Below are 26932 nucleotides of genomic sequence, written 5' to 3'. Positions count from 1 at the left end.
TGACCAATGTTGTCTATCTGATATGCTGCAGGAAAGAATGTCCCAAGGCATGGTACATTGGGGAGACCATGCAGACACAATGACAACGGATGAATGAACACCACTTGATAATCACCAGCCAAGAGTGTTCTTTTCCTGTTGGGGAACACTTCAGCGGTCATGGGCATTTGGCCTCTGATCTTCGGGTAAGTGTTCTCCAAGGCGGCCTTCACAACAATGCAGGTCACTGAGCAGAGACTGATAGCCAAATTCTGCATACACGAGGACGGCATTAACCGGGATCTTGTGTTCATGTCACACTATCTATAACCTCCACGACTAGTCTGGGCTTGCAAAATCTCACTAACTGTCCCGGCTGGAAAGAATACACACCTCTTTAACCTGTGCTTAACCCTCTCTCCACTCACACCGTCTGTACCTTTAAGACTTGACTACCTATAAAGACTCACATTCCAAACCATTATTCTGTAAATTGTGTTTGTGCCTTTATATGCCCTATCTGTGAATTGAAATCTCACTCACCTGATGAAGGAGCAGTGCTCCGAAAGCTAGTGGCTTTTGCTACCAAATAAACTAGTTGGACTTTAACCTGGTGTTGTGAGACATCTTACTGGAAGCATTGCCGAGAGGATTGCTTGTGCCAAGTCATTAAATGTTATAATCTTTATAATGCTGAAATAGTTAAAAACAAACTCACACAAGTAACATTTGCAATTCCAGTTTATTGAGAACCTGTCGGGAATATGATGAAAGTCATTAAGGAATTTAACATTAAGAAAAGATGATTGTCAAAAATCCCTGGCATGATCAGCGATGAATAATATTGCCCTCATACCAAACGTTAAATGTTGTACAATTAGCCCCTTCATTGAATGTTGGGATTATATGAATTTCTGATTGTAGAAGTAAGAGAAGCGCTACACAAGCCAATTTTTAAAAAAAAAATTTTAAATGCTAAATGTTGTCACATTGCATTCAATTGTCAGTGTACAAGAAAGAGACACCCGTGACGACGTGGCTTGTGTTAACGGTAGAAGATCAGGACAGCTGCTTCTGAGATTGCCTTGGTTGCACTCCAATGATTTCCCGTGCCATGGCCATTCCAGTCAAAAGCTGTAAAATCTCCACACTGCCTTGGCGAACTCTCAGGAAAGAATCCCCCACCTCCAAAACAGACCTAGATGTAAATAATTGGAAATATTTTAACACACAAGTCCAGTAATATCCCAATGGGCAATGGCACCCAATTACTTTACTGCTGGGGCATAGGCTGAACTGCGCTGATCAAGAAAGCTGCAGGCACAAGTGGCAGGAGTTTGTTAATCCCATTTGAATTGGAGAACTGTTGGGTTAGAAAGGGGAAAATTAGCCTGGATCATCTCCCACCTGTTGGATAATGATTTTTGCCTGAACGTCTATGTGTGGATTGCCCATTGACTTTCCTTATTCTCTATTTGCTCACCATTGCATCCACTCGCATCCATTCTTTTAACATCCCTCACTACTGCAGTTCCCTTACTTACATGTTCCGGATTGCATGCAGTGTATTTCACCCCAGAACACATGGCTAGTGCTGCCTTTTCATTGTTGAACACTCTGAATTGCACAAAGCCAGGTACAAATTCATCTGCAAAGACGCAAAAAAATCACAAAATTATTTAGATATAAAAAGTGGGCATCTACAACTTTGAAGGTCGTGCTTCAAAGAATCACAATTGGAAAAAAATGGATAATATCAATTTTTAGAAATAATTTTAGGTAATATAATTTCTGCTCTTATTGGACTTACGTACAAATATACTCACTAGGAGCAGCAGGAGGCCACTCAGCCCCTCGAGTCTGTTCTAGCATTCAATAAGAATGGCTGATCTAATTGTAATCTCAGCTCCACATTCCTGTCTACCCCCACATAACCTTTCACCCCCTTGCTTATCAAGAATCTATCTATCTCTGCCTTTAAAAATATTCAAAGAATTTTTTTCCACCGCCTTTGAGGAACGGAGCTGCAATGACTGAGGACTTTGAGAACTAGGATTTTCTACCAGCTGCACATTTGAGTCCAGGATATGCCTATTTAACATTTTCCACACGGGGTTCAGTGAACTTGAAGAACAATTCTTTTTCACAACAAAACAGTAAAATGAAAGCAGAGAACTAGGTTTATTGGAGAACTGGAATATGAAAAACAGAAAGTGCTGGAATAACTCAGCAGGTATGTCAGCATCTGGGGAGAGAGAAACGTTGGCTGCAATCTTCTGCCTGTCCGCTCCAGCAGGATCTTCTGGTCCCACCAATGGTGAACACCTGCCTCGGGTATCCCGGTGACAGGGGGAGTAACTCCATTGACCGTGGCAGGATTAGATGTTCCTGGTGTCAGCCAATAGCAGACTGCCTTTGCTATGAAACACACCACTGGAGGTGCAGAAAACCCCACCCAATGAGTCCAGTATGGTATTTCTTTTCCCAAAGAAGAAGCAGATATTCTGATGAAAGGTCACAGGCCATAAAGAACATTGATCTCACCACCGATGCTGCCATAACCTGCTGAGAATTTTCACCGTTCTCTGCTTGCAGTGTTAATGATTTTTAACTAGACAGTTTTTCTTTCCAGTGATGCAGGGGGAGGTATAAATGCTAGCCACAGCGCAAAGGATATCTTCCCTACTCTTCTTCCCACCGTTTCAGAAAAGCAGCCAGCATTATCAAGGACCCCACACGTTCCAGATATATCCTCCTCCACCTTCTTCCATTGGGAAAAAGATACAAACCTGAAATCACATACCAACTGACTCAAGGACAGCTTCTTCTCTGCTGCTATCAGACTTTTGAATGAACTTACCTTATATTAATTAAGTCGAGCTTTCTCTGCATCCTAGCTATGACTACATTCTGCGCTCTCTTCTTTCTTTCTAGCCCATGTACTCTATGAATGATATGCTTTGTCCATATAGAATGTGAGAAAGATTCATGTAACAATAATAAATCAAATCAAAACTTTGATTAGTGCTGTGGGATCTTTTGCATCCATTGGATTAATGTCTCATCTAGAAAATCGCACCTCCCCAAGTGTAATACACGTTCAGCATTTCACCTAATTGTCAGTTTAGATTAACTGTCCTCTGCGCTGGGAGTCTGTAGATGGGAATTAACAGTAGAAAGGATTAGGTAAGTTAGGAATTAGCTTTAGGAATAATTTAATTACATTAAACTTTTCTGAAAAATTAATGTTGAATATTCATTCCAGGTCAATGTGCAAGATAAATTCAAACTGAAATGAAGTATGTAGAAACACAATGGACTTTTTGATTAAGAAACTGGAACATAAAGTATGAAATATGCTGGGACAAAAGCCAGACAGCAGGTCAATATCAAATATAAGAAAATTAGATAAGAAAACTGAATTGTAGTTGAGAATTCTGATTAATTCTATATACTCAACTTGAGGATAATTAGCAGCTAATGTTTTAATATGTGTTTTGAGCATAATACAAAATATTTAATTAACATATTAATAATGTTCTGTAAGAAATGAGATTTGTCTTGTTAAGAAATGAATGTGTAACAGGCCAGTAAAATGTAAGATGTATTCATGAAAAATATCAGCACAAGTCAGGCACAGATAATGCAACAAAGTAAATTACCAATGCATTTGTAAGCCGGGGAAAATAAGTCCAATAGATAAAGGTGCTTTCAAAAGAACCGATTTAAATTGGTTAAAGAAATGTTGAATCGTTAGAGAACTTCGGTAAAACGGACAGGCTAATGATATATTTATATTTGAGGGTGTCAAAAAATTATTGATTGAAGGGCATGCCATCAGTAGATTGACAGATCAGTGAATGAATGAAATTGTTGTTAATTAATCCAATAAAAAGTATAACTATTCTACTCTTTTGGCATGAAATCTGAGATCTTTATGAAGACCCTGCTAGCACATTAGCTGTGTAGGTGCAACCATAGGTCTCCCATTTTGGGCCAAAATAAGACTTGTCTTTCTTAATTGTATGTTTGTCTGAATTTGTCATGTTTTTGATTCTAACATTTCAATGTTTTAATAAAATTAGTTTAATTGAAGAACTTCATTGAACTGAATGAACTTCCTTTGCCTTTGTGAAATGAAATGTTTAATGAAAAGATTTAGCCTTTAAATTAATTAGGCCACCTGAAAAAAAATCTCCTACAACAATTTGGTGACTATGTGGGATGATCTTGGAGCCAATGGTCTGATGAACACTTTCCCTGGAATGGTGAGGACACATTTATATTGCTCACCTTTTTTAGTAGAGGGGGAAGCACTCTGAATCACCAGACCCGTCAGATACTTGGACCCCTTGTGGGTCATAAAGACAAAAAAAATTTTTTTTGAACAAGAATGTTGGTGCAAAAGGAGGGGAGTGGAGAAAGGGGGGAGGGGTAATGGGGAGAAAGGGGGGTGGCGTAATGGGAAGAGAGTGGGGGTGGGTGGGTGGGGGCAGTGGGGCAGGGTGTGGGGATGGGTGGGAGAAGTGGGGGGGATGGGGAGGGTATAGGGATAGCAACTTACCCACCTACAGCAGGTTCCACAACGGCATACTGATTATATACAGTTTTTAAAGAGTATCACTGCAAAAGTGTGGGTAGGAATAGCAACTTATCCACACCCAGCAGGTTCCGCAAGAACACACTGACTATATAGAACAAGTGAAAAGCATGTAAAACAGGAATCTAAGATAAATGGAGTTAGTTTCGCTGAAACAGCGGTGCAAAAACGCCATGCTCTTATTAGTTAATACAGACTATTTAAAAATACTACAGAATTAAATGGTAGCCAAAAATTGGATAAGTTGTAAAATGTAGAAGATACAATTTAAAGAAATAGATATTAGTAGATTGTGGTAATTTAGTAATGCAGAACTTGTAAAAAGATTATAACTAAAAAGAAGTCTTTTTTTAAAAAAAAAGTTGACAAAGACGCAGCTCCAAATTCAAAAAATGTTTTCTGTGTAAAAAGGGCGAATTGCCAAAGATTTCTGTAATCAAGCCAAGTTTGAGACAGAAAGCAGAAAGTTAACCCATTCAGTCCTAAACAGGATGAATCCTTGTGTTTTAAATATGAATTGTTAATTCAAATCAAAATATAATTGAGTCGGTGGTGAAGTGTGAAGTTTACATTTGTTCCTATTGGGTATGTCGTGATAACAGTGCCAACTAAATTAGGGCTAGTCAATATGGCAGTGACCTAATAGCATTTTGATTAGATGTGAGGAGTGGAAGTTTAAAATCAGCAAACTAATCATGAGAATGAGTTAAGTAATCCAAAACACAGAATACATTTAGACATAAATTTTTTTTGTAGGAAAGTTGAAAATCACCACAGATATAAGGTGGGCTCAAAAGGGAATTAATTCAGTTAACTAAATAAACATTGAAGGAAGTAAACAGGGTGATTAATTGACATTAGAAAGCTCATATCACTAATATAGGAAGAAGGTGTTCAAGCAAGCTACTTCAAAACAACAATGCTATTTGAGATGAAGAATGAATAATCAAGATAAGTTACTACCTGAAATCAAATTGAAAGGTTTGATTCCTGTTTCAAAGATTTTGTTATGTTATAGAAGTCAATTTCACAGCAGAGAAACTTTGTAAATTATTAACTGCAGAATGACAATTGGCTCCCCTAGTGTCTGATAGTGATATGGGTTTCTGGATGTATAGACACAGTGCTAGAAGGACTGAATTGTATCAAGTTAATTGATATGAGGACAACTCTATCACTAACAGACTTGAATTTACCAACGATTGATCAAATAATAGAATAACATAGAGTTATTGGGAGAGTTAAAGTCACACTGCTCAGTATACCAACAATTAAAAAAAAAGTTCAAATCTGAATGTGTCAAAATAAAGAAGGAAGCAGTTTGTGTTTAGAGTTATTGTCTAGTTAGGGGTGATAATTGATGTCAGGGCAGGAAACATCAAATGGCACCACTTATTCAAACAGAATAAATAGGGAAAAAGGAAATGTTGAGGCAATTCTAGGGTAGCAACATTTCAGATTGGGAAAAGAGATCAATCTGAAAAAAAAAGCTGCACAATACCCTCAAATTTGAGCTAGAAATAAACAAAATTGTGGAAATTTAAATGTCTCTCCAGAAAAGATTCTGGGAGAAGTTAAAGCTGTTAGATGCACTATCACGCAGTTGGAAAAACAAGGAGTAGTGACAAAGACAGTGTCTTCTACTAATTCACTTATATGGCCGATTAAAAAAAAATAGATTAATTGTGGATTACATATTTCTAAACAGATATGCAACACCAGCGCACTCAATAGTTGTAAATCCAACTAGCAGTCTAAACACAATTGGGACCATTACTGCATTAGATGTGGTCAATGGATTTTGGCCAATTCCAATAGCAAAAGAACATCAGTACAAATTTGCCTCCACAGTGGGATATCAGCAATACACTTGGACTCGTCTACCATAAAGGTTTCACAATAGTCCAACTATTTTTCACAAACACATGGCACAAATAATCGAGCCTATTAAATGTGCAGGAACCACCATTCTATAATATATAGATGATGTTTTGATTGCTTCACAAGGCAGGAAAGAAATTCCAGAAGATCCAAAGAAGACATACCACAATCACACACAGTGAAAGGAGTGAGACAAGTGTTAGGATTGTTCAATTATTGTAGGAATTTTGTGGAAGATTATGCAATACTAGCAAAACTACTGCAAGATTCGGTCAACAGAGGAAAGCTTCGTGGAGAAAAAAATAGATTGGAAAGACAAGGAAATAGAGGCTTTTACTGACATAAAATCAGCCCTAGCTAAGGCTCCAGCTTTAGGATTACCAAATCTCAGTAAATCATTTCACATCTTTTGCCAAGAAAGTGATGAAATACAAGCAGTTGTGTTCAAAGTTCAAGCACACAAACAAATCACTAGAAAGAACCAAGAAGGGAATTGCAAAGCAGATTTAGCAGCTAAAAGATTATTAGAACAAAAATTAGAGGAAATCCAATTAACTGATGTAGCTTCAATACAAAGCAAAGATGACACAGAATTATTCATAAAACAGATTCAAGAACAGGTTGCAGAAGAACAGAAAAACAAATGGAAAGAATTGGGAGGAAACAGAGAATGGGATGGAATATGGAAGAAAAATAAGAAAATAATAGCTGTGGAAGGAATACACCAAACACTGATTAGTTTATATCATTGAGTAGCACACACTAGTAGAGATAAAATAACCACTTTAATTAAGAATTACTGCTGGTGGAAGGGTATGGGGAAATGATCGCCAAATTCTGCAAAAATGCATTCAGTTTGCTCAAATAGAACTAGGACAATATTGCAAAATAAAAATGGGAAACAAATCCAGACCTAAAGGATCATGAGAAAACTTACAAATGGACTTCATTATTGTTTCGTGATTACTGATCATTCACTCAATGTGTAGAAGCATTCCCATGTAAAGATGCAACAGCCAAAACTGTGGCTTTGATATTAGCCAATGAAATCATACCCAAATGGGGAATGCAATTACAATTGGACTCAGATCCGTGAACTCACTTCACTGGGAGAGTTTTGAGAGAAGTATGTAGAATGTTAGGGATCAAACAGAAATTTAACTTACCATATCATCCACAGAGCTCAGGGATGGTGGAACGAATGAACAGAATATTGAAAAACAGTTTGGCTCAAGCCATTTTAGAAAGAGGAAATAATTGGGTGCAGGCTTTACCTGCAATTCTATTAAGACAAAGGCCCACTTCATCTCGTGAATAGGATTAACCCCATTTGAACTGATGACAGGTAGAGCAATGCATCTCCCCGAAGATGTTATCACAGTGGGAGGGGAGTTAATAAATGGAAAAGAAGCAGTCTATCAATGCATGAGAGATTTAAATCCTGATTAAATTCTTTAAAAAAAAAGTAGGCATTCAACAACAATAATCAGATTGGATGAAATTAGCTGAGAAAGAAAATCCAAATTTACCAACTGCAGAGTATGGGGTTATCGTACAATTAATGTCTGACAAAAACGGATTAGAGGGACCATTTTAAATAATCATTGCAGGAGAAACATGTGCTTTGGTTGATGAAAAACATTGTCCTAGATGGAGACACTGGACACAGCTAAAACCTTACGCAAAGGATTAAATTAGTAAAAAGAAACTGACAAATTTGTATAAAAATATTTTAGACTTTTTAGTCCAATCAGATAGTATAGTAAAGCAATCTAGAAAATGTTTATGAGAAAAATTTAATTTATGATTACTGATTCTAATTGAGAAACCTTAGGGTCATATTGTGTGTAGACTTGCAGATTTATATATACAAGGAAAAATCAACCATCCATTGAAGAAAGAAAACATCAGTGATTAACAATTTAGATCAATCTTTGGATAAGGAACAAAAACAGAGCATAGTTAAAATAAGTACATTACTGTTATTAACATAAACACAATTTGAGTAATAACAAATGGTTAAAAAAAAGATTATATTACATCTTATAATAATATGTATGTTTTGTATAGTGCAAGTAGATTATCAGGAGTATAACAAAAACACTTATTTGTATTTGGCGTATACTTATGCTAGAACAGCTGATGTATTTAAATGTTGGGTATGTACTCATATACCAGTTCATGTGGGGAAGGGGTTTACTTTGCGGACAATCCCTTTAAGGTGGGAGGAATTAATAATATGGGATCAATTAACCAAATTGTTCAGGAAACCTAGAGGATGGACAGTGGGATTTACAAAGGAATGTGAAAGTGTAGATTTTTTACTTGAATAAATACTTACCTGTATTCAATACAACCAAACGAGCACCCAAATTGATTCTAATTGATTAGAGGAACAAGGAATCTTATGCATCAAGGTGATCAGGGAATCATAGATATTGGAATTAGTAAATTAAATCTACACCATAGACATCAGGAGCAGGATTTGCTTAAGCCCCCCGGAGGATAATCATATGTGCCAACATTCAATATACCCAACACTTAATGGAACTTATTGGATTTGTGTAAACAAAACTTACCGAAGGCTGTCCAAAGATTGGAAAGGAGTTTGTTACTTAGAATATGTAGTTCCACAATTTTATCACACTGATCAAACTCATTTGTCAGGGAGATGGGAAAATGAACTGTAGTCCAAAAGCCAGTGAGAGTCGTGAGGTACTGAGGAAGGTACCAAGGTCACAGGAGTGTACAGGCAGACAGGATGGTGGGTTGAAGTGTATCTACTTCAATGCAAGGAGCATCAGGAATAAGGTAGGTGAAGGAGTGTGGATTGGTACTTGGGACTATGATGTTGTGGCCATTATGGAGACATGTTAGAACAGGGTCAGGAATGGCTGTTGGCAGTTCCAGGGTACAGATGTTTCAGGTGGTAAAAGAGGTGGAGGAGTAGCATTGTTAATCAAGGATAGTTTAACAGCCGCTGAAGGGCATTTCAAGGGCGATCTGCCTACTGAGGTAATATGGGCTGAAGTTAGAAATAGGAAAGGATCGGTCATGTTGTGAGGAGTTTTCTATAGGCCCCGAAATTGTAATAGAGATGTGGAGGAGGAAATGGCAAAGCAGATTATGGATAGGTGTGGAGGTCACAGGGTACTATCATGGGTGACTTTAACTTTCCAAATATTGATTGGAACCTTTATAGGTCGAATAGTTCCGATGGGACACTTTTTGTACAGCGTGTGCAGGAGGGTTTCCTGACACAATATGTGGATAAGCCGATAAGAGGTGGGACCACATTGGACTTGGTATTGGGTAATGAACTGGGCCAAGTGTTAGTGACCACAATTCGGTGTCCTTCATTATTGCAATGGAAAGGGATAGGATCACATGGCAGGGCAAGGTTTATAATTGAGGCAGAGGTAATTATGATGCGAATAGGCAAGAATTAGGGCGCACAAGATAGGAACAGAAACTGTCAGGTATGGGCACAAATGAAAAGTGGAGCTTTTTCAAGAAACAAATACTGCGTGTCCTTGATAGGTATGTCCCTGTCAGGCAGGAGGAAATGGCCAAGTGAGGGAACCATGGTTCACAAAGAAAGTTGAATGCCTTGTCAAGAGGAAAAAGGAAGCGCATGTAAGAATAAAAAAACAAGGTTCAGTTGGGTCGCGTGAGGGTTACAGGGTAGCTAGGAATGAGTTAAAAAAAGGGCTTAGGAGAGCTAGGAGGTGGCATGAGAAGTCCTTGGCAGGTTGGATAAAGGAAAATCCCAAGGCTTTTTACTCTAATGTGAGAAATAAAAGAATGACCAGGGTGAGGTTAGGGCCAGTCAAGGGTAGTTGTGGGAACTTGTGCATGGAGTCGCGGCGTTGAATTAGTATTTTTCTTCAGTGTTCACTAAGTAGAGGGGCCATGTTTTTAAGGATGAGTGTGTGCTACAGGCTGATAGGATGGAGGAAGTAGATGTTCTGAGGGAAGATGTATTTGCAATTTTGAAAAACCTGAGGGTCGATAAGTTCCCTGGACCTGAAGGGATACATCCTAGGATATTTTGGGGGGCAAGGGATGAGATTGCAGAGCCTTTAGCTTTGATATTTGTGTCCTCACTGTCCATGGGGATTGTGCCAGAGGACAGGAGAATGGCGAATGTTGTTCCTCTCTTCAAGAAAGGAAATAAGAATGACCCTGATAATTATAGGCCAGTTAGTCTTACTTCGGTTGTCAGTAAGTTAATGGAAAGGGTCCTGAAAGATAAGATTATGACCATTTGGAAAGATGCAGTTTAATCAGGGATAGTCAGCATGGTTTTGTGAGGGGTAAGTCCTGCCTCACAAATTTGATTGAATTCTTTGAGGAGGTAACTAAGTGTGTAGATGAAGGTAGAGTAGTTGATGTCGTATACATAGATTTTAGTAAGACGTTTGATAATGTTCCCATGGCAGGCTCATGAAGAAATTAAGGAGGTGTGGGATAGAAGGAAATTTGGCCAATTGGGTCAGTAACTGGCTGCCTCATAGAAGCCAGAGGGTGGTGGTGGAGGGAAAATTTTCAGACTGGCTGCCAGTTACCAGCAGTGTACCACAAGGACCAGTGCTGGGTCCTGTGCTATTTGTGATTTTTATCAATGACTTGGAAGAGGGGGCTGAAGGGTGGGTTAGTAAATTTGCTGCAGACACCAAGATTGGTGGAGTAGTGGAAGAGGTGGAGGGCTGTTGCAGGCTGCAAAAAGACATTGATAGGGTGCAGAGCTAGACAGAAAAGTGGCAGATGGAGTTTAACTCTGATAAGTGCGAGGTGATTCATTTTGGTAGGACAAACTTGAATGTGGATTACAGGGTCAATGGCAGGGTTCTGAGGAATGTGGCAGAACAGAGAGATCTTGGGGTTCATATCCACAGATCTCTGAAGGTTGCCACTCAAGTGGATAGAGCCATGAAGAAGGCTTATAGTGTGTTAGCGTTTATTGACAGGGGGTTATGCTGCAACTATACTGGATTTTGGTGAGACCACATTTGGAATATTGTGTGCAGTTCTGGTCACCTCACTATAAGAAGGATGTGGAAGCATTGGAGAGAATGCAGAGGAGATTTACCAGGATGCTGCCTGGTTTGGAGGGTAGGTCTTATGTGGAAAGGTTGAGGGAGCTGGGGCTTTTCTCTTTAGAGTGGAGGAGGATGAGAGGCGACTTAAAAGAGGTTTATAAGTTGATGAGGGGGATAGATAGAGTGGACGTGCAGAGACTATTTCCTTGGGTGGATGTAGCTGTTACTAGGGAGCATAACTATAAGGTTCATGGTGGGAGATATAGGAGAGATGTCCGAGGTAGATTCTTTACTCAGAGAGTGGTTGGGGTGTGGAATGCACTGCCTGCTGTGACACTATCGGAACTTTCAAGCGGTTATTGGATAGGCACATGGAGCACACCAGAATGATAGGGAGTGGGATAGCTTGATCTTGGGTTTGGATATAGCTTGGCACAACATCAAGGGCCGAAGGGCCTGTACTGTGCTGTACTGTTCTATGTTCTATGTGCTATGTATGATCAATTACCAGAGGAAACTGCCAGATGTCGACGTTCTACAGTGAGCGTAGGCTATTTCTTTGGAATAATGGTGCCAGGATATTCACATGTAAGACTGATAATGGAATTGGAAAATATTGCTTATATCTTAGAAAGGGTAGCTAATGACACAGCTACTGCTTTATCAATGATGTAATGAGAACAATGCATACAGTCGTGTTACAGAATCGGATGGCGTTGGACTTCATTCTTGCAGCAAGAGGAGGAACATGCACTTTGATTGGATCAAAATGCTGCACCTACATATCAGATATTTCGAGAATGTCACCAATCTGGTAACTCATATTCAGAAGGAGGTCAAGAAGTTAGAAAAACCAGAGCCATTCTCTCTGAAAAAAAATGGACAACAGGATGGATTGGAAATTTGGGAAAGAACATATTAATCGGTGGTCACCCCATCCACCTCACGCTGGCAGACCCCCTCCCACCCGCTGACACCCCCTGGGGTCGGAACGCCTGGGAGGCAGGTCCTCCCCCAGCAGATGAAACCCTCCAACCCATCCCGATCGCTGCCCTCCCTCCATCCCAGACCAAATCCTGTCTGCAGAGGACACCCCCAACCCCACTGATCATCCCTAGGCCCTGCCTACAATAGGCCAATGGTGCACCCTGGGTGGGCACTTTGCCCCTTGGGCATTCGGGGGGCAAAGGCTGACACTGCCAGGGGGCACCATCAAGGGGGCAACATCCCCCACTGCCTAACCCCCTCAGGGGCCCCGATTGCTCCCCTTCCAGTGGGGTTTCCCACTAGTTCCCCAAATGTGGGGAGCTATTCCACCCCGCCAGAATGAAGTACACTAGGCGGGTTGGGGGATTCAATTGGGACCGGTAAGTTCCTGATAATTAGATTCAAATGACATTTAAAACATATTTTAAAAGAGATTCAAATTACATACCTGCGTTCCTGCCGATTTCTAGTGTGGTCTGGCCTGCCAGCTCTGGGAGATGCGTGTGCTTTCCCGGCACATGCACAAATCCCAGAACAAGGCCAGCAATGCGCATCTCCCACCCCAACCTGCCAGGCGTGATGATAGAATTGTGGCCAGTATGGCCAAATGTTAATCTTATTAAATTCTCTCGGGCAAATTTTGTAATGAGCCAGTTGGAAGTTATTTACTATACCTATGACTTTTACATAGATTGTGTGGCTGATCCTCTGAAGATGACAGAACCAATTTACTTTTTTCAAATGTTTTGCTGAGCTGTAGGGAATCGTTTTAAAGGCAGTGCACTTTAATGCTAGAGTAAAGAGAACATTTTGCACTTACTGTGTGTATTAGGCCCATAAAATCTTCTTATCTTGTCTGCATTGCCGAAGTCATAACTGATGGGACTTGAAGGTCCGTTATCATCTGGGCATTTCCCTCTGTTGTATTCTACAGGATATCGCTGAAATGGAGCATATTGTTCACAGATTGAAAGACCACCATGATAGACTTGTCCTGCCTCCTATGACCCTCCTCTTCCTGTGCCCACTTCTCCATCTTTCTCCTAACTTTGCAATTCTCCCCCCAGTCAAGCAATTCTTTCTATTGCAACTGTACAGCACCTTGGTGAGACCACGCCTAGAGTAGTGTGTGCAGTTTTGCTTCCGTTATTTGAATAAGGATATAAATGTGTTTGAAGCAGTTCAAATAGGGTTCATTCAACTCATTCCTGGGATGAAGAGCTTATCTTTTGAATAGTGGTTGAATAGTTTAGATCTATACCCACTGGAGTTTAGAATCATATCAGGTCCAGAGTGGAGTGATTGGGTGGAATCCCGGTGGATGATTCATTTTGTAGGGGCAACTAGAATGAGGGAAGCACAGTTTAAAATAAGGGGTCTACCTCTTAAGATGGAGATCAGAAGAATTTCTTCCTCAAAAGAGAGTCATTAGACTGTGGAATTTTCTTCCCCATGGAACACTGGATCCTGCATGAGTCAGTAAATTTATCCATGGCTATGATGAATAGATTTTTGATAGACAAGAGTTATGAGGCAGACTGGAAAGTGGAATTGAGATCATGGCCAGATCAGTCACAATCTGATTGAATGGTGGAGCAGGCTTAAAGAAATGAATGGATCGCACCTAACTCTGTTCCCATGTTTAAAAGTGATTTTCTCTGTTACCTGCAGAAGAAGAAATGGATACTCATATTAAAATGCTTAGGCGGCACAGTGGGACAAGGTTAGCACTGCTGCGTCACAGCACAGACCTAGATTTGATTCCAGCCTTGGGTGATTGCTGTGTGAAGTTTGCACATTCTACCTATGTCTGCATGAGTTTCCTCTGGGTGCTCCAGTATCTTCCCACAGTCCGAAAGATATGCTGGGTAGGTGCATTAACTTTGCTAAATTCTCCATCAGTGCACTCAAACATGCTCTGGAGTGTGTGGTGACTAGGGGTTTTTCACAGTAACCACACTGCAGTGTTAATATAAACCTACTTGGAGTCATAGAGATTTATAGCATGGAAACAGGCCCTTTGACCAACTTGTCCATGCTGCCCAGTTTTTATCATTAAACTAATCACAATTGCTCACATTTAGCCCATGTTCCTCTCTACCAGTCTTACTCACGTAATTGTCTAAATGCTTTTTAAAAGACAAAATTGTACCCGCCTCTACTACCACCTCTGGCAACTCATTCCAGACACTCAGAACCCTCTGTGCAAAAAATGCCCCTCTGGACCCTTTTCTATCACTCCCCTCTCATCTTAAACCTGTTCCCTCTAGTTTTAGACTGCCCTACCATTAGGAAATGACTGTCTACCTTATCTACGTACCCTCACTATTTTATAAACCTCTATATGTTCACCCCTATGTCTCCGATCCTCCAGAGAAAAAAAACCATCTATCCAGCCTCTCCTTTTAACTCAACTCATCAAGTCCCAGTAGCGGACTCGTAATTCTTTTCAGCACTTTTTCTAGTTTAATTACATCCTTTCTATAGCGTGACCAGAACTGTGCACAGTATTCCAAATGTGGCCTTAGCAATGTCTTTTATAACTTCAGCAAGACCTCTCAACTCCTGTATTCAATGTTCTGATCAATGAAACTAAGCATACCGAATGCCTTCTTCACCAACCTATCCACCTATTACTCTACCTTCAAAGAGCTATGAACTTGTACCCTTAGATCTCTTTGTTTACAACTCTCCCCAATGCCCTATCATTAACTGACTAAGTCCTGCCCTGGTTCGACCTACCAAAATGCATCACCACGCGTTTATCTAAGTTAAACTCCATTCATTAGCCCACTGGCCCAATTGATCAAGATCCTGTTATTTGTGATACTAATTTAAAAAATTAAAACACATTCAGCTGTATGAATAAAGTACCATAGGTTACCACACTTAAATACATCAAGGAATATTTTTAATGGGAAAAAATCTTACTGTTTTAAGATGTCCATTTGCCCAAGTTCGTGGAAGATTTTTAAGTTTCAGTTAATGCAATTAAATGTTACTGGCAATTTGAACTAACCAGATCAATTTGCCAATTTTACTCCATGGCAAATCCCCATTTCTTTTTCAAATGTTGCAATGAAATTGAAGAATTGCTGAAGCACTTACTTTGAAAAGGTGCTGCAAATTTCCCCCATGGCGTTTTAGGAAGTTAGTTTCAGTGTGATACCGAAGAATTGCTGCACCTTTCCAGTTCTTTAAGGGTGTGTCATTGGGCACGTGCCAAACAGATATGTCTGAAGCTGTTATGTCGTAGTAACCTGGGTTCTGTTTGGAAACAGACACAGTTAGTCAGCACAGATGTAAGCCGAGTTCAGGAGCATCAAAAAACATGGGTAACTAAGAGCAACCTCTTATTGCTGCACAATATGGAGTTGAGAGTACAATCATAGGATGATTACGGCACAGAATGAGGCCAATCAGCCCATCATATACATGCCATCTCTCTGCAAGAAGAAATCAGCTTGACCCCTTCCACTATCCCTTAACCAGAGGCCATCATATTTATCCTCTTCAGGTGTTTACCCAATTTCATAGGATCCTACAATGCAGCAGGAGACCATTCGACTCTTTGAAAGCGCATCTTATCTCAGCCCACCCCTCAGCCCTATCTTCATAAGCCCGCACTTCTACCATGGATTTCCTACCTAACCTACACATCTTTTGACACTCTGGGAAATTTAGCATGGCCAATCACTTAACTTGCACATCTTTGCACTGTGGGAGGAAACCGGAGCACCCGGAGGAAAGTCACACTGACACCTGGAGAATGTGCAACAACAATGCAAACTCAAGGCTGGAATTGAACTTGCATCCCTGGCATTGTGAGGCAGCAGTGCTAACCATTGTGCCACTGTACTGCCCTTCTGAAAGCCACAATCAAATCTACCTCCATCACACTCTCTAGCAGCATATTCCAGTTTCAAACAGAACAAAGCTTTCCTTGTGTTGCCAATCACCTCAAGTTGGTGTCGTCTGGTTCTTATGCCTTCTGCCAATGGGAACAGTTTCTCCCTGTCTACTCTGACTAGAGACCTCATGATTTTCAACATCCCCATCAAATCTCATTCCCACCTTCTCTTCTCCAAGGATAACAACCCTAACTTCTCAATTAGTCCTTTCAACCAAAGTAAACCTTTTCAGCGCCCACTCAAAAGACTTTTGTTGCCAGTAGCAATTCTGCTTATTGTGTGTCGACCTGATACATTATGGGTTGATGAGGTTTACAGAGTGCCCGCTAACTATTTGATAATGCAACCCAAGAGTGCCTTGGACTCATTAAAAACACACATTTGCAGCAAACGAGAGGAGGCAGCTAGAAAATAGTTTAAGTGCTTCAATAGTGTTCTAAGCAATTGAATGAAAAGGTGATTTGGGTTACACTGAAATGTTACAATGCTCCCCCTGGCCCACCAATGGCCAGAAGTTTGGGAGAGGGCTCTGACTACACCCACCCCTGAGTGGGATTGTAATGTAGCAGAGTGCTTAGCACAGTTGCCTCTCAGCATCTGCAGTATTGTGCTTTTGCACCTCCATTATTTGCTGTTCTCTATACTCTAGGCTTACTCATTTGGTCCAAGTCCTGTATACCATAGAATCCCTACAGTGCAGACGGAGGCCATTCAGTCATCAAGTTTGCACTGACTCTAGACCATTTTAATCAGGCCCCACTCGCTCTGTAGCCCTGTAATCGGGAGCACTTACTGTGACTAATTCCTCTAATCTACACATCCCAAGACACTAAGGAGCAATGTCAAGTGGCCAATCCGCCTAACCTGCGCATCTTTGGATGTGGGATGAAACTGCAGCACCCGGAGGAAGCCCAGTAGACATGATGAGAACGTGCAAACTCCACACAATCATCCAAGCCTAGAATTGAACTCGGGTCCCGGTGCCAAGAGGCAGCAGTGCTAAACATTGTGCCATAGTGCCACCCTGCTGCCACCATGCTGCCCCAATCCAAGTTAGCTGATTTCCACTGAACATTTTAACAGTTTTATTCCAACATCACCTTTTTTTGTCCCATTGAAACAAATCAATTTTGATGAATCTTGTGATAGTGAATTCCAGAATTTCAGAATCATTACAGAAATTCTGCTCTAATGCTCTCCAGAACTTCAATGTCTTTTTAAGGAAGCGTTCATGTGTATAATCTCATGATCTACTGTTAAAAAACCTTCTGCACTTCACTGTGAAATCTGGTCCAGTCCAAGCAAGATTGTTTCATTCAGAGATCGGTACTTACATATCGGGATCATCTTTTCTTTATTAATTCATTTTCTTTTCCCTTTCAGGTACTCTGTACTTACCTTTCCAATTTCTAGAGCCTTCTGCACTAAGGTTCCTTCTGCACTAAGGAAGAGCAGAAAAGCCATCTGCTCTTCCTTAGTGCATCCATTTTTTTATCAATTTCACTTGGACTACCTCTTCGTCAAATTGTTCAATGTCATCAGGAAGTTACACATTGGTACAAGGATGACTTCCCCCCTTCAACTTGTTACTAGCATGAACAGAACTAATCCTGGTGAAACTGCTTAGTTCTAACCCCCAGGAAGGCTTCAATTTCCTTTTTGTTTCATGTGATAAAAATACAAATTGTTTTAATTAAATAATTTTGGAGCCATTTACTTATTCAGAATACCTTGAAGCCTGTGTTACAACATAAGGAATTTATATTCAAATAATGACCTTTAGTAGGCAATGGATTTGGGCCAGCACTCCCATTAACACTGTCATCTCAAGCGTCTCAAGAGTCTTGATTTTCAGAAGGCGTTTGATAAGGTGCCGCACAAGAGGTTATTACAGAAGGTCAGGGGGCATGGAGTTGGGCGTAGGGTGTTAGCGTGGATAGGGGATTGGCTGTCAAATAGGAGGCAGAGAGTGGGGGTCAATGGGTGCTATTCGGATTGGCGGTTGGTGACTAGTGGAGTGCCCCAGGGGTCGGTGCTGGGTCCTCAGCTATTTACCATTTATATAGATGATCTGGAGGAGGGAACCGAGTGTATGGTGTCGAAATTTGCTGATGACACCAAGATTGGTGGAACGGCAAATTGTGCGGAGGGTGTGGAAAGTCTGCAGAAGGATCTAGATAGGCTGGGCGAATGGGCCAGGAACTGGCAAATGGAATTTAATGTTGGCAAGTGTGAAGTTGTTCACTTTGGTAGGAATAATGGTAGGAAGGACTATTACTTACATGGCAAAAAACTGCAGCATGCGACGGTGCAGAGGGACCTTGGGGTCCTTGTGCATGAGTCGCAAAAACCCAGCCTGCAGGTGCAGCAGGTGATCAGGAAGGCAAATGGGATGCTGGCCTTCATAGCGAGGGGGATTGAATATAAAAGTAGGGAGGTCTTGCTGCAACTGTACAGGGCACTGGTGAGGCCGCAGCTGGAGCACTGTGTGCAGTTTTGGTCGCCACACTTACGCAAGGATATTTTGGCCTTGGAGGGAGTGCAGAGGAGGTTTACTAGACTGATACAGGAGGTGAGGGGGTTGAACTATGAGGAGAGGCTGAATAAACTAGGCTTGTACTCGTTAGAGTTTAGAAGAATGAGGGGAGATTTCATTGAGACATATAAGATGATGAATGGGATGGATAGGATAGAGGTGGAGAGGCTCCTCCCGCTCAGAAAGGACAGTAGGACTAGAGGGCACAGCCTCAAGATAAAGGGGGGGCGGTTTAGAACAGAGTTGAGGAGGAACTTCTTCACTCAAAGGGTGGTGAATCTCTGGAATTCTCTGCCCGTTGAAGTGGTGGAGGCTGCCTCACTAAATATATTTAAGACGCGTTTTGATAGGTTTTTGATAGGCAAGGGGATTAAGGGTTATGGGGAGAGGGCAGGAATGTGGAACTGAGACACGACAGATCAGCTATGATCTTATTGAATGGCAGGGCAGGCTCGAAGGGCTAGATGGCCTACTCCTGCTCCTGTTTCTTATGTTCTTATGTTCTTAAATAGGAGGGAATTTTCTGCACAAACTCTCTTCCTAAGAGGCAGTCAATGAATAATCAACTAGACTACAAGAGGCAATTGGAATATGCCCCAACATATTTCCTCTTTGGGCTATGAAATTGAATGGGGAACTTCAAACTTCCTCTTTAATTACAAGCCACCCTCAACTCCTCCAGTTAGACTTCCTGTTCTTTCCACTCTGCCTACTCTGCTTCTATCCCGTTCCATTAACATCAGCCATTCTGAACCATAGATATTTTTAAGCAAAGAGATTTCACAAAACCTTATCACCTTTAAGTCATCACTTGTTGCTCCTTCTGGTGAACCAAACGTCACATAGTTGGTCCATGACTTGTCTCCTGCTGGATTATTAGCTTTATTCCCTTGTTGGCTGGACCAGCGATCCCCAGTGGTGCATTTCCCATATATGTTGTTCTCATGGACGCTTGCAACAAGAGTCCAACCACCTCCATTGCTGGTCATGTCACAATAGGCATGGTAGAGTTCACCACTGCTGCTCATCAGGAGTTGAATACTATCTATGGTGAAAATGTAAGATTAGGCACATAAATTGAATCAAAGTGTTGGAGAGCAGAAACGACTCTGCTCATTATATGATTGGAACTACCATTGACAACAAGGGGAACCTATTAGAGGAGAGTTTGCTGTGATTGTTCCTATAAGTATTGAATCACACATAGAAAAATCAGGTGGGGAGGACCGAGTACAGACTTCAGAGCACAGTTGATGTTAAGTGGTACTGCAAATCCCAGAAGGAAAACTGTTCTCATGTGTTTTTAATATAATGTGATGAAATATGCAAAAAACAGAGAAGGGTGTACTTGTGCTGATTTTAAATACAAAAAATTATTCAACAATGAAATACACAAGAAAGTCAACCAGAAATGGTTAATAGTTAATAGAAATACACATAATTAACTCAACGGGCGGGATTTTCCACCCGCGCTTTCCTCAAAATTGGAAAATCCCACCCGGGATCAATAAATCTTTGTATGGTCCACCCCCGCTTGCTACAAATTTCATGGCGGGAAGGATTGGAAAATTCTCCACGTGGATATACACCATATTCTGAAATTCAACCAGCTCCAAATTTATTTCCCTATCTTCAGGGCTATTCTCCCCAAACAACACCCTATTGGTTTATAAAACTGTAGGCAAAATCCAGTAACCGTTACCACATCAGGCATTTATATCTTCTGGGGTTGTTTCTGATGAAGGGCAGAACAACTGGTTATTCAAGCAGGCTTTTCTACAGTCACAGCTTGCTAGGGGTTAAGGCAGAGTGTCCTGCTATGAGCTCAGGTCAAAAACAGTTAACCTGCATAAATTTAAATTGTTTCCGATGTAATGTTCCCCTTTTGACCTTCCCTTATCTGAATTAACCTTCTCAGATGTCATTCTTAATTACTTTCATTTTGTGAGTCCAGCTTTTAGAATGTAGTTGTAAAATTCACAACTCATATCTTCCTTTGAACCTCTAAACTTACTCAAATCCCTGACGTTTATTTCTCCATTTTTATCAACTTGCTTTAGGTAAACATTTGTTTCCAGGGTTACTAGGCTCACCAACAGATCAAAAGTTCTAGTTTCAGCAATCTAGCTAAACTGACTCAACCACTGCACAGTTTCCCATTTTGAATGGTTTTTTTCATGAAAGCAAGCAGCAGAACACACTCAATATGACTGAATCTCCTTGATTTTTCATGATTTCCTGACAATTTGACAATCATAATTTCATACGAAATAAGTTCTAAAGAATCAACGTAAGAACATAAGAACATAAGAAATAGGAGTAGGCCATCTAGCCCTTGTCCTCATAAGAAAGAACTTACATGCATAAAGTAACTTTTACACTTCTAGAATGCCCCAAATCTTTCAGTTAATGTAAGTGCAAGAAACAATTATACAAAGCTATTGATTGTCCCTGCCCAATTTCCCTCCATCTTGTACCCAGCTAATTCAAGAAATCCAGGTGCCTATGTTTAGTGCTTTCCAAAACATGATCGCTTTCTGTCCTCCAGTTGTGTTACAGACACTGTGCATTGCTGTGTCAAGATTTTAACTAATTTAAAAGGATTCCATCAACTTCATGTTCAAATATCTTTGAGACTCCTGTTCCAGAACAACTTATTCTGTTCCCAACAATGTTCTCCTTTAATTTATTCTTCCCAATGTTCTCCTGCACTCATGTTTTGCTAACATTCAGCCTGTTTTCATTCAAAGTCCAAGATGGCGGCGGAGCGTGGTGACTTGCCCAGCATATTTTCTAATTCTATGTTTATTTTCATTCTATGTTTCTAAAACTTTATTCTAACTCTTTTACACTCTCTAACAATGCTTTAGTTCAACCTCTAACAGATTTGGCAATCCTTAAGACACTGTCTACACTTCCCGCTGCCTCGGAAAAGCAACCAGCATAATTAAGGATCCCACGCACCCTGGACATTCTCTCTCTGGGCTAAGGGGCGAAATTGAGAAGGCAGGCCTTCATGAATAACCTTAACCAATACAGGCATTGAACCCATACTGTTGGCATCACTTTGCATCATGAACCAGCTGTCCAATTAACCGATTCCCCAAACCTCCCATTTATTCTTTACTAAGATATGGGTCCTATCGTGGTTCAGATGGAGCTCATTCCATTGCTGCAATGCACTCTTTGCCCAGAAATGATGCCAATATCCAAAAAAAGGAACCCCGCTTTCCCACACCAATGCTTTAATTCCCCCGATGTGCCTGCGCCTTTGCCAAGTTGCAGGTGGACCAGGCAATAATCCAGAGATTATTGATTTCAAGGTTCTGCTTTTGAATTTCGAGCCAGATTCCTGGTATTCGCTATCAGCGGAACCTCCTCCCTGTTCCATTTATTTCAACATGGACCACAATGATGGAACTTTCCTTTTCCATATTCATCTCAGCTGTAACAAGTCCCTAATCCTGGCACCAGGTAGACAGCACACCATTTGAGATTTTCATTTTTGTTGCAGAGAATGTTATCTATCCAACTAAATATGAAGTCACCTATTACTCCCACATTTCCATTCTGCTCTTCCCCACCTTGGACAGCTTTCTGAGCCAGGGTGCCTTGGTGTAATGTGGTTGTCGGCTCTGTAGGTTTTCTCCTTGTCCTCAAAGATAGTGAGAACATTGTATGTTTGAGAGTGATAGTGTCCAAGGGCCCTCCTTCTCAACCTCTCCTGAATGTTCTCTATCTGGCTTCCTATAAATCACCCCCTCCCTTTCTAGAACATGTATTTTCTGTTGGGATGAAACTAAAATCTAGATAAAACTGTACAGAGCCTCTTCCTTCCTTTATGTGTCAAGTGTATCCCGAACTCACTCCCCAACTTAATGACTCTAAGCCAGAGAGATCCAAGATCGAGATATCTACTGGAAACATATTTGCTCCCATTAATCCCACCTTCTAAAAACTTCCACACTCTGCAATTCAGACACACAATTTATTCTGCCATATCTCTGCAGTGACTTTATGTATTTATTTATAGTCTTTATTCAAAAATTTTTATAGTTACATGAAATGGATTAACCAGTTAAACTGTAAATTTAGCACTGTATTATACTTACCCAGTTCCAGCTTACACACTGCACTGGTTAGAGAGCAAAGAAACTTTTAAACTTGCTGACCCATCACCTACCAGCTTACCTAATTAATACCTCTGAACTTCAGGGGCAGGATTTTACAGCCTCACATGTCCCAATCCCGCCTGAGGTCAATGGACCTTCCCATGCTGCACTCCTCACCCGCTCTGATTCCCATGGTGGGCAGAATGGTTGAATTCCACTCCTGATCTCCAGCTTCCTCTCTCAGGCCACTCCTCATTCTATCAAAGATGGGCGGCACCGTGGCACAGCTGTTAGCACTGCTGTCTCACACTCCCAGGTACCTGGGTTCAATTCCAGTCTTGGGTCACTGTCTGAGTGGAGTTTGCACATTCTCCCCATGTCTGCATGGGTTTTCTCCAGGGGCTCCGGGTTCCTCCCACAGTCCAAAGATGAACAGGTTAGCTGGATTGGCCATGCTAAATTGTCCCTTAGTGACCCAAGATGTGTGGGTTTCTTGGATTGGCCACAGTAAATGTGTGGGGTCACAGGGATAGGCTGGGGAAAAGGGTCTGGGTAAGGTGGTCTGTCAGAGAGTAGGTGCAGACACAGTAGGCCAAATGGCCTGCTTCTGCACTGATTCTATCAGATGAGCACCTCCTCCCTCACTGAGCCAAATTCCCTTGGTCACCAAATTCACAGAGCTTAGTGTTCATTCTGACTAGCAAAACTACATTGAACTAGACTTCATGTTATATTACTCTTTGTGCTTTTCCTTGCTTCAGTTTTCTAAATTTAATTCTATGTTGAAGAAAATGATACCAGCAATGTCTATGATTTGACCTAAGGATTTGGAGACATTTCAATGGACACGTCAGTGTAATTCTGTATTGACAGAGATATTGTCCCAATGGTTACAGCAAGTATGAGTATGAATGAAGGTCTAACTGGTCAAACAGGCAAGAAACCCAAGGATGTGGAGGCCTTCTGATCTTCATAGCATAACCTTCATTTTCAGTTTCAATTTCTGCCCTGAAGCCTGGATGTTGCAGGAAATAGACAGAGCTCTTGGAAACCATAGAACCATAGAGACCCTACAGTGTAGAAGGAGGCCATTTGGCCCTTCAGGTCTGTGCCAACTCTCCAGAAGAGCATCTTACCTTGGCCTATCCCCACTGCCCGTAACCCCATTAATTTACCATGACTTATCTACCTAACCTATCAGAAGGCCAGGGAGATCCATGAATGAAGTGTGGGTGGAACACCTATGATGAGAAGGAAGGTGATCCCTGATCGCAAGAAGCTGAGAAGTGACAGGTGGATTTGTTAAAGAATTGGAATGGCGGGGAAGAGGCTGAGATTGGGAGTGGATAGAAAGAGACACATAGCTGAAAATGATTAGAGGTCACATTTGGGTTGGGGATCTTAACAGCGACCAGGAGGCAAGATGGAATCTGCGTTTGGGGGAAACAGAGAGGCTTGTGAAATGGAAAAGGGAAAGAACTGGCAGGAAGAGGTGGAATGATTGATAGGGGTGAGAGGCCCAAGATCGAGGTGGGGAGAAACCCACAATTGGAAGGGGGAGAAGGTTACGATTGGAAGTGAGAGAAGTTACAATTGGAAGGGGTAGGTACTTGTGATCAGAAGGGGTGGAAAGCTTGTGGTTGGGAGGGTGGAAAGACCTATAATCAGAACATGGGAGCATCTGGTGGGAGTGAGGAAGACATCTATTATCTGAGGTAGGGGAGGTATTAGCAAATTGTTGAAAAGTTGTGATTGGATGTGGGCAAGGCAAAAGTTGGTGAGAAAGTCCAGGATTGGAAGGAGCACAGGGTCTTCCATAATGCAGAGAGGAGTGGCTAAAGGCTTCTTTTTATAGCTGGGGGAAAGGGCACATCTGTTCTTCCTGGCCCTGGCTCCTGCTTTCCTTACAATTTCCTGAAACTGGAAGGGAATAACTTTTAATCTGGCTTCCCAATTGCCTTTATTCAAACAAATTCATTAAGTGTCGTGCTTCTCCATGACATGTGTCACTCAGAGAGTTGGTGCAGTATGTTCAGAGTGTGTTCAATGTATTTAACTCTTTAAATTCTACCCTGACCATCTTCCCCTGTCACGGGATGTGAGGTGGAGTTTGTATCAAGACCGTCAACATCATGAAGCAATTTCAGTTGTTCTCGAAAACGATTTACCTTGGGTGACATGATACTTCTCTTTGAGCTCTCTGCAGCTTCTTGTAAAGTTGTGCTGGTAACTGGGTTTATCTGCGCAGCCATTCTCCTTTACCTCAAAGTTGCCAAGTACGTTTAGAATTGCAATGTCATGGTTTCCAATGCCAGCTTCATCTTAAACCAAAAGAAACGATACATTCTGTATCAGTTGACACTGAACGAAAGAGGGAAAAACGTTGCAAGATTGGCGAGGGGTGTTACAGAGAGACATAGACAATGGAACAGACGAGCAGAGAGTGTCATTGCTACAGACAATAGATGAAGATGCAGAAAGAGACAGAGACAAGGAGGCAAAAAATAGTGACATGAGATAGACAGAAAAGATAACCAGGATAATAAAAATTGGAGGAAAAGATAGATACTGACAGAGCACAGAACTTGAAAGAAAGAGAGTCAGAGACGCACAGAGGGGAGAGGAAATGGATAGAGAGTGATCGTATGTCAAAGGTCGATGCACAGTGTATGGTAGGAAAGAAACAGATGCATTAAGGGCGAAGGAGAAAGGGAGTGGATAAGAGAAGGGAGAAAATTCTAGACTGAAAGAACCACATGTGCAGATGGAGTAAGACAAAACAAAGAAAAGCAGAATCACACAGGCAGAGAGATGAAACAAAGTGAAAATCGAGGCAGAGATTTATGTACTGATGCAGTTCAAACACACAACTTGTCCTCTAGCACATTACTGAGGCTGTGACATAGTGATATAATCTAGTGTAATGCTCTGGGAACTAGGGTTTGAATCCCACCATGGCAGATGGTGAAATTTGAATTCAATAAAAATCTGGACTTAAAAGTCTAATGATGACCAGAAGCCATTGTTGTAAAAACCCATCCAGTTCCTTTTAGTGAAGGGAATCTGCTGTCCTTACCTGGTCTGGCTTACATGTAACTCTAGACCCACAGCAATGTGGTTGACTTTGAAATGCTCTTGAGGATGGGCAATAAATGCTGGCCTAGCCAGAAATGCCCACATTCCATGAACAAATGTGAAAAAATGATTGTTCTTCAGATGTGAATATCACACAGACTATCATCTGGAGAGCCAATACTCTCCTCATCCAATGACATTTAAATGAACATCCAACGAGAATTTCTGGAAGAACACGAACTCTGGATTGTATGTCTTTCAGGAGCTGTGGGACACAAGGGCACCCAGACTAAGAAAGGATCAAATGGTAAGACCTTTCATTCAACTTGAACTGTACAATGTATTCACTACCTAAGGTATCCCAGTTTAAATACATAAAGCAAATTAAATAAAGGATTAAGATGTGATAGAATCATCACTCACCTTCTACATCATGAGCAGGGGATTGTTGAATATTGGTGATGACAAGGAGGAGGAGGATGGCCTTCATGTCTTCACAACAGCTTTTCTGTGGCGAGCTATAATTCTGCAAAGGTAAACCAATAAGATAAGAAGGCCTAATATAAGAAGTATATCATCTCCACTAACATTTTGAATATTGTATTAACCCATTAATTCTTCTTGTTGGCATAATCTAGTCAGTTCCTGCACTATTGTATAAAATACTCAAGGATAACATTGGGAATTTAAGTCATACTGTGAATTCTGCAGCAATAAACCCAGCGGCTAACTTCCCAATCCCTGTCTACAAGGCATAAGTCTGGTGTGTGATCGCAGTCAGTCTGGATGAGTGCAACTATCAACAACAC

The 26932-nt window shown here is 41.1% G+C and overlaps 1 protein-coding gene across 1 annotated transcript; it reads right to left on the bottom strand.

Moving 5' to 3' along the window:
• Positions 1-996: 996 nt before the first annotated feature.
• On the bottom strand, positions 997-26613 carry LOC145352284 (intelectin-1a-like). The gene is made up of 7 exons (XM_080202029.1): positions 26547-26613; positions 25217-25369; positions 19734-19981; positions 15598-15756; positions 13310-13430; positions 1524-1627; positions 997-1177 (listed from the first exon to the last, which is right to left on the bottom strand). The coding sequence occupies exons 1-7, from the start codon at positions 26611-26613 to the stop codon at positions 1025-1027; spliced, it is 1005 nt and encodes a 334-aa protein (XP_080058155.1). The 3' UTR covers positions 997-1024.
• Between the last annotated feature and the right edge of the window lie 319 nt (positions 26614-26932).

The sequence above is a fragment of the Carcharhinus amblyrhynchos genome, chromosome 14 (assembly GCF_965287045.1).
Source record: "Carcharhinus amblyrhynchos chromosome 14, sCarAmb.v2.hapA, whole genome shotgun sequence".
Lineage (NCBI taxonomy): Eukaryota > Metazoa > Chordata > Chondrichthyes > Carcharhiniformes > Carcharhinidae > Carcharhinus > Carcharhinus amblyrhynchos.
The sequence above is the reverse complement of the archived record's forward strand: the minus strand, read 5'-3'. Positions and strand labels throughout refer to the sequence as shown.

Coding starts and splice junctions, on each gene's coding strand:
- LOC145352284 (XM_080202029.1), bottom strand. CDS start 26,613: ATGAAGGCCATCCTCCTCCTCCTTGTCATCACCAATATTCAACAATCC. Junction 19,982..25,216: donor GAAGTATCATGTCACCCAAG/GTAAATCGTTTT, acceptor TTTTCACCATAG/ATAGTATTCAACTCCTGATG. Junction 1,628..13,309: donor TTATGGGCCTAATACACACA/GTAAGTGCAAAA, acceptor GCGTCTTTGCAG/ATGAATTTGTACCTGGCTTT.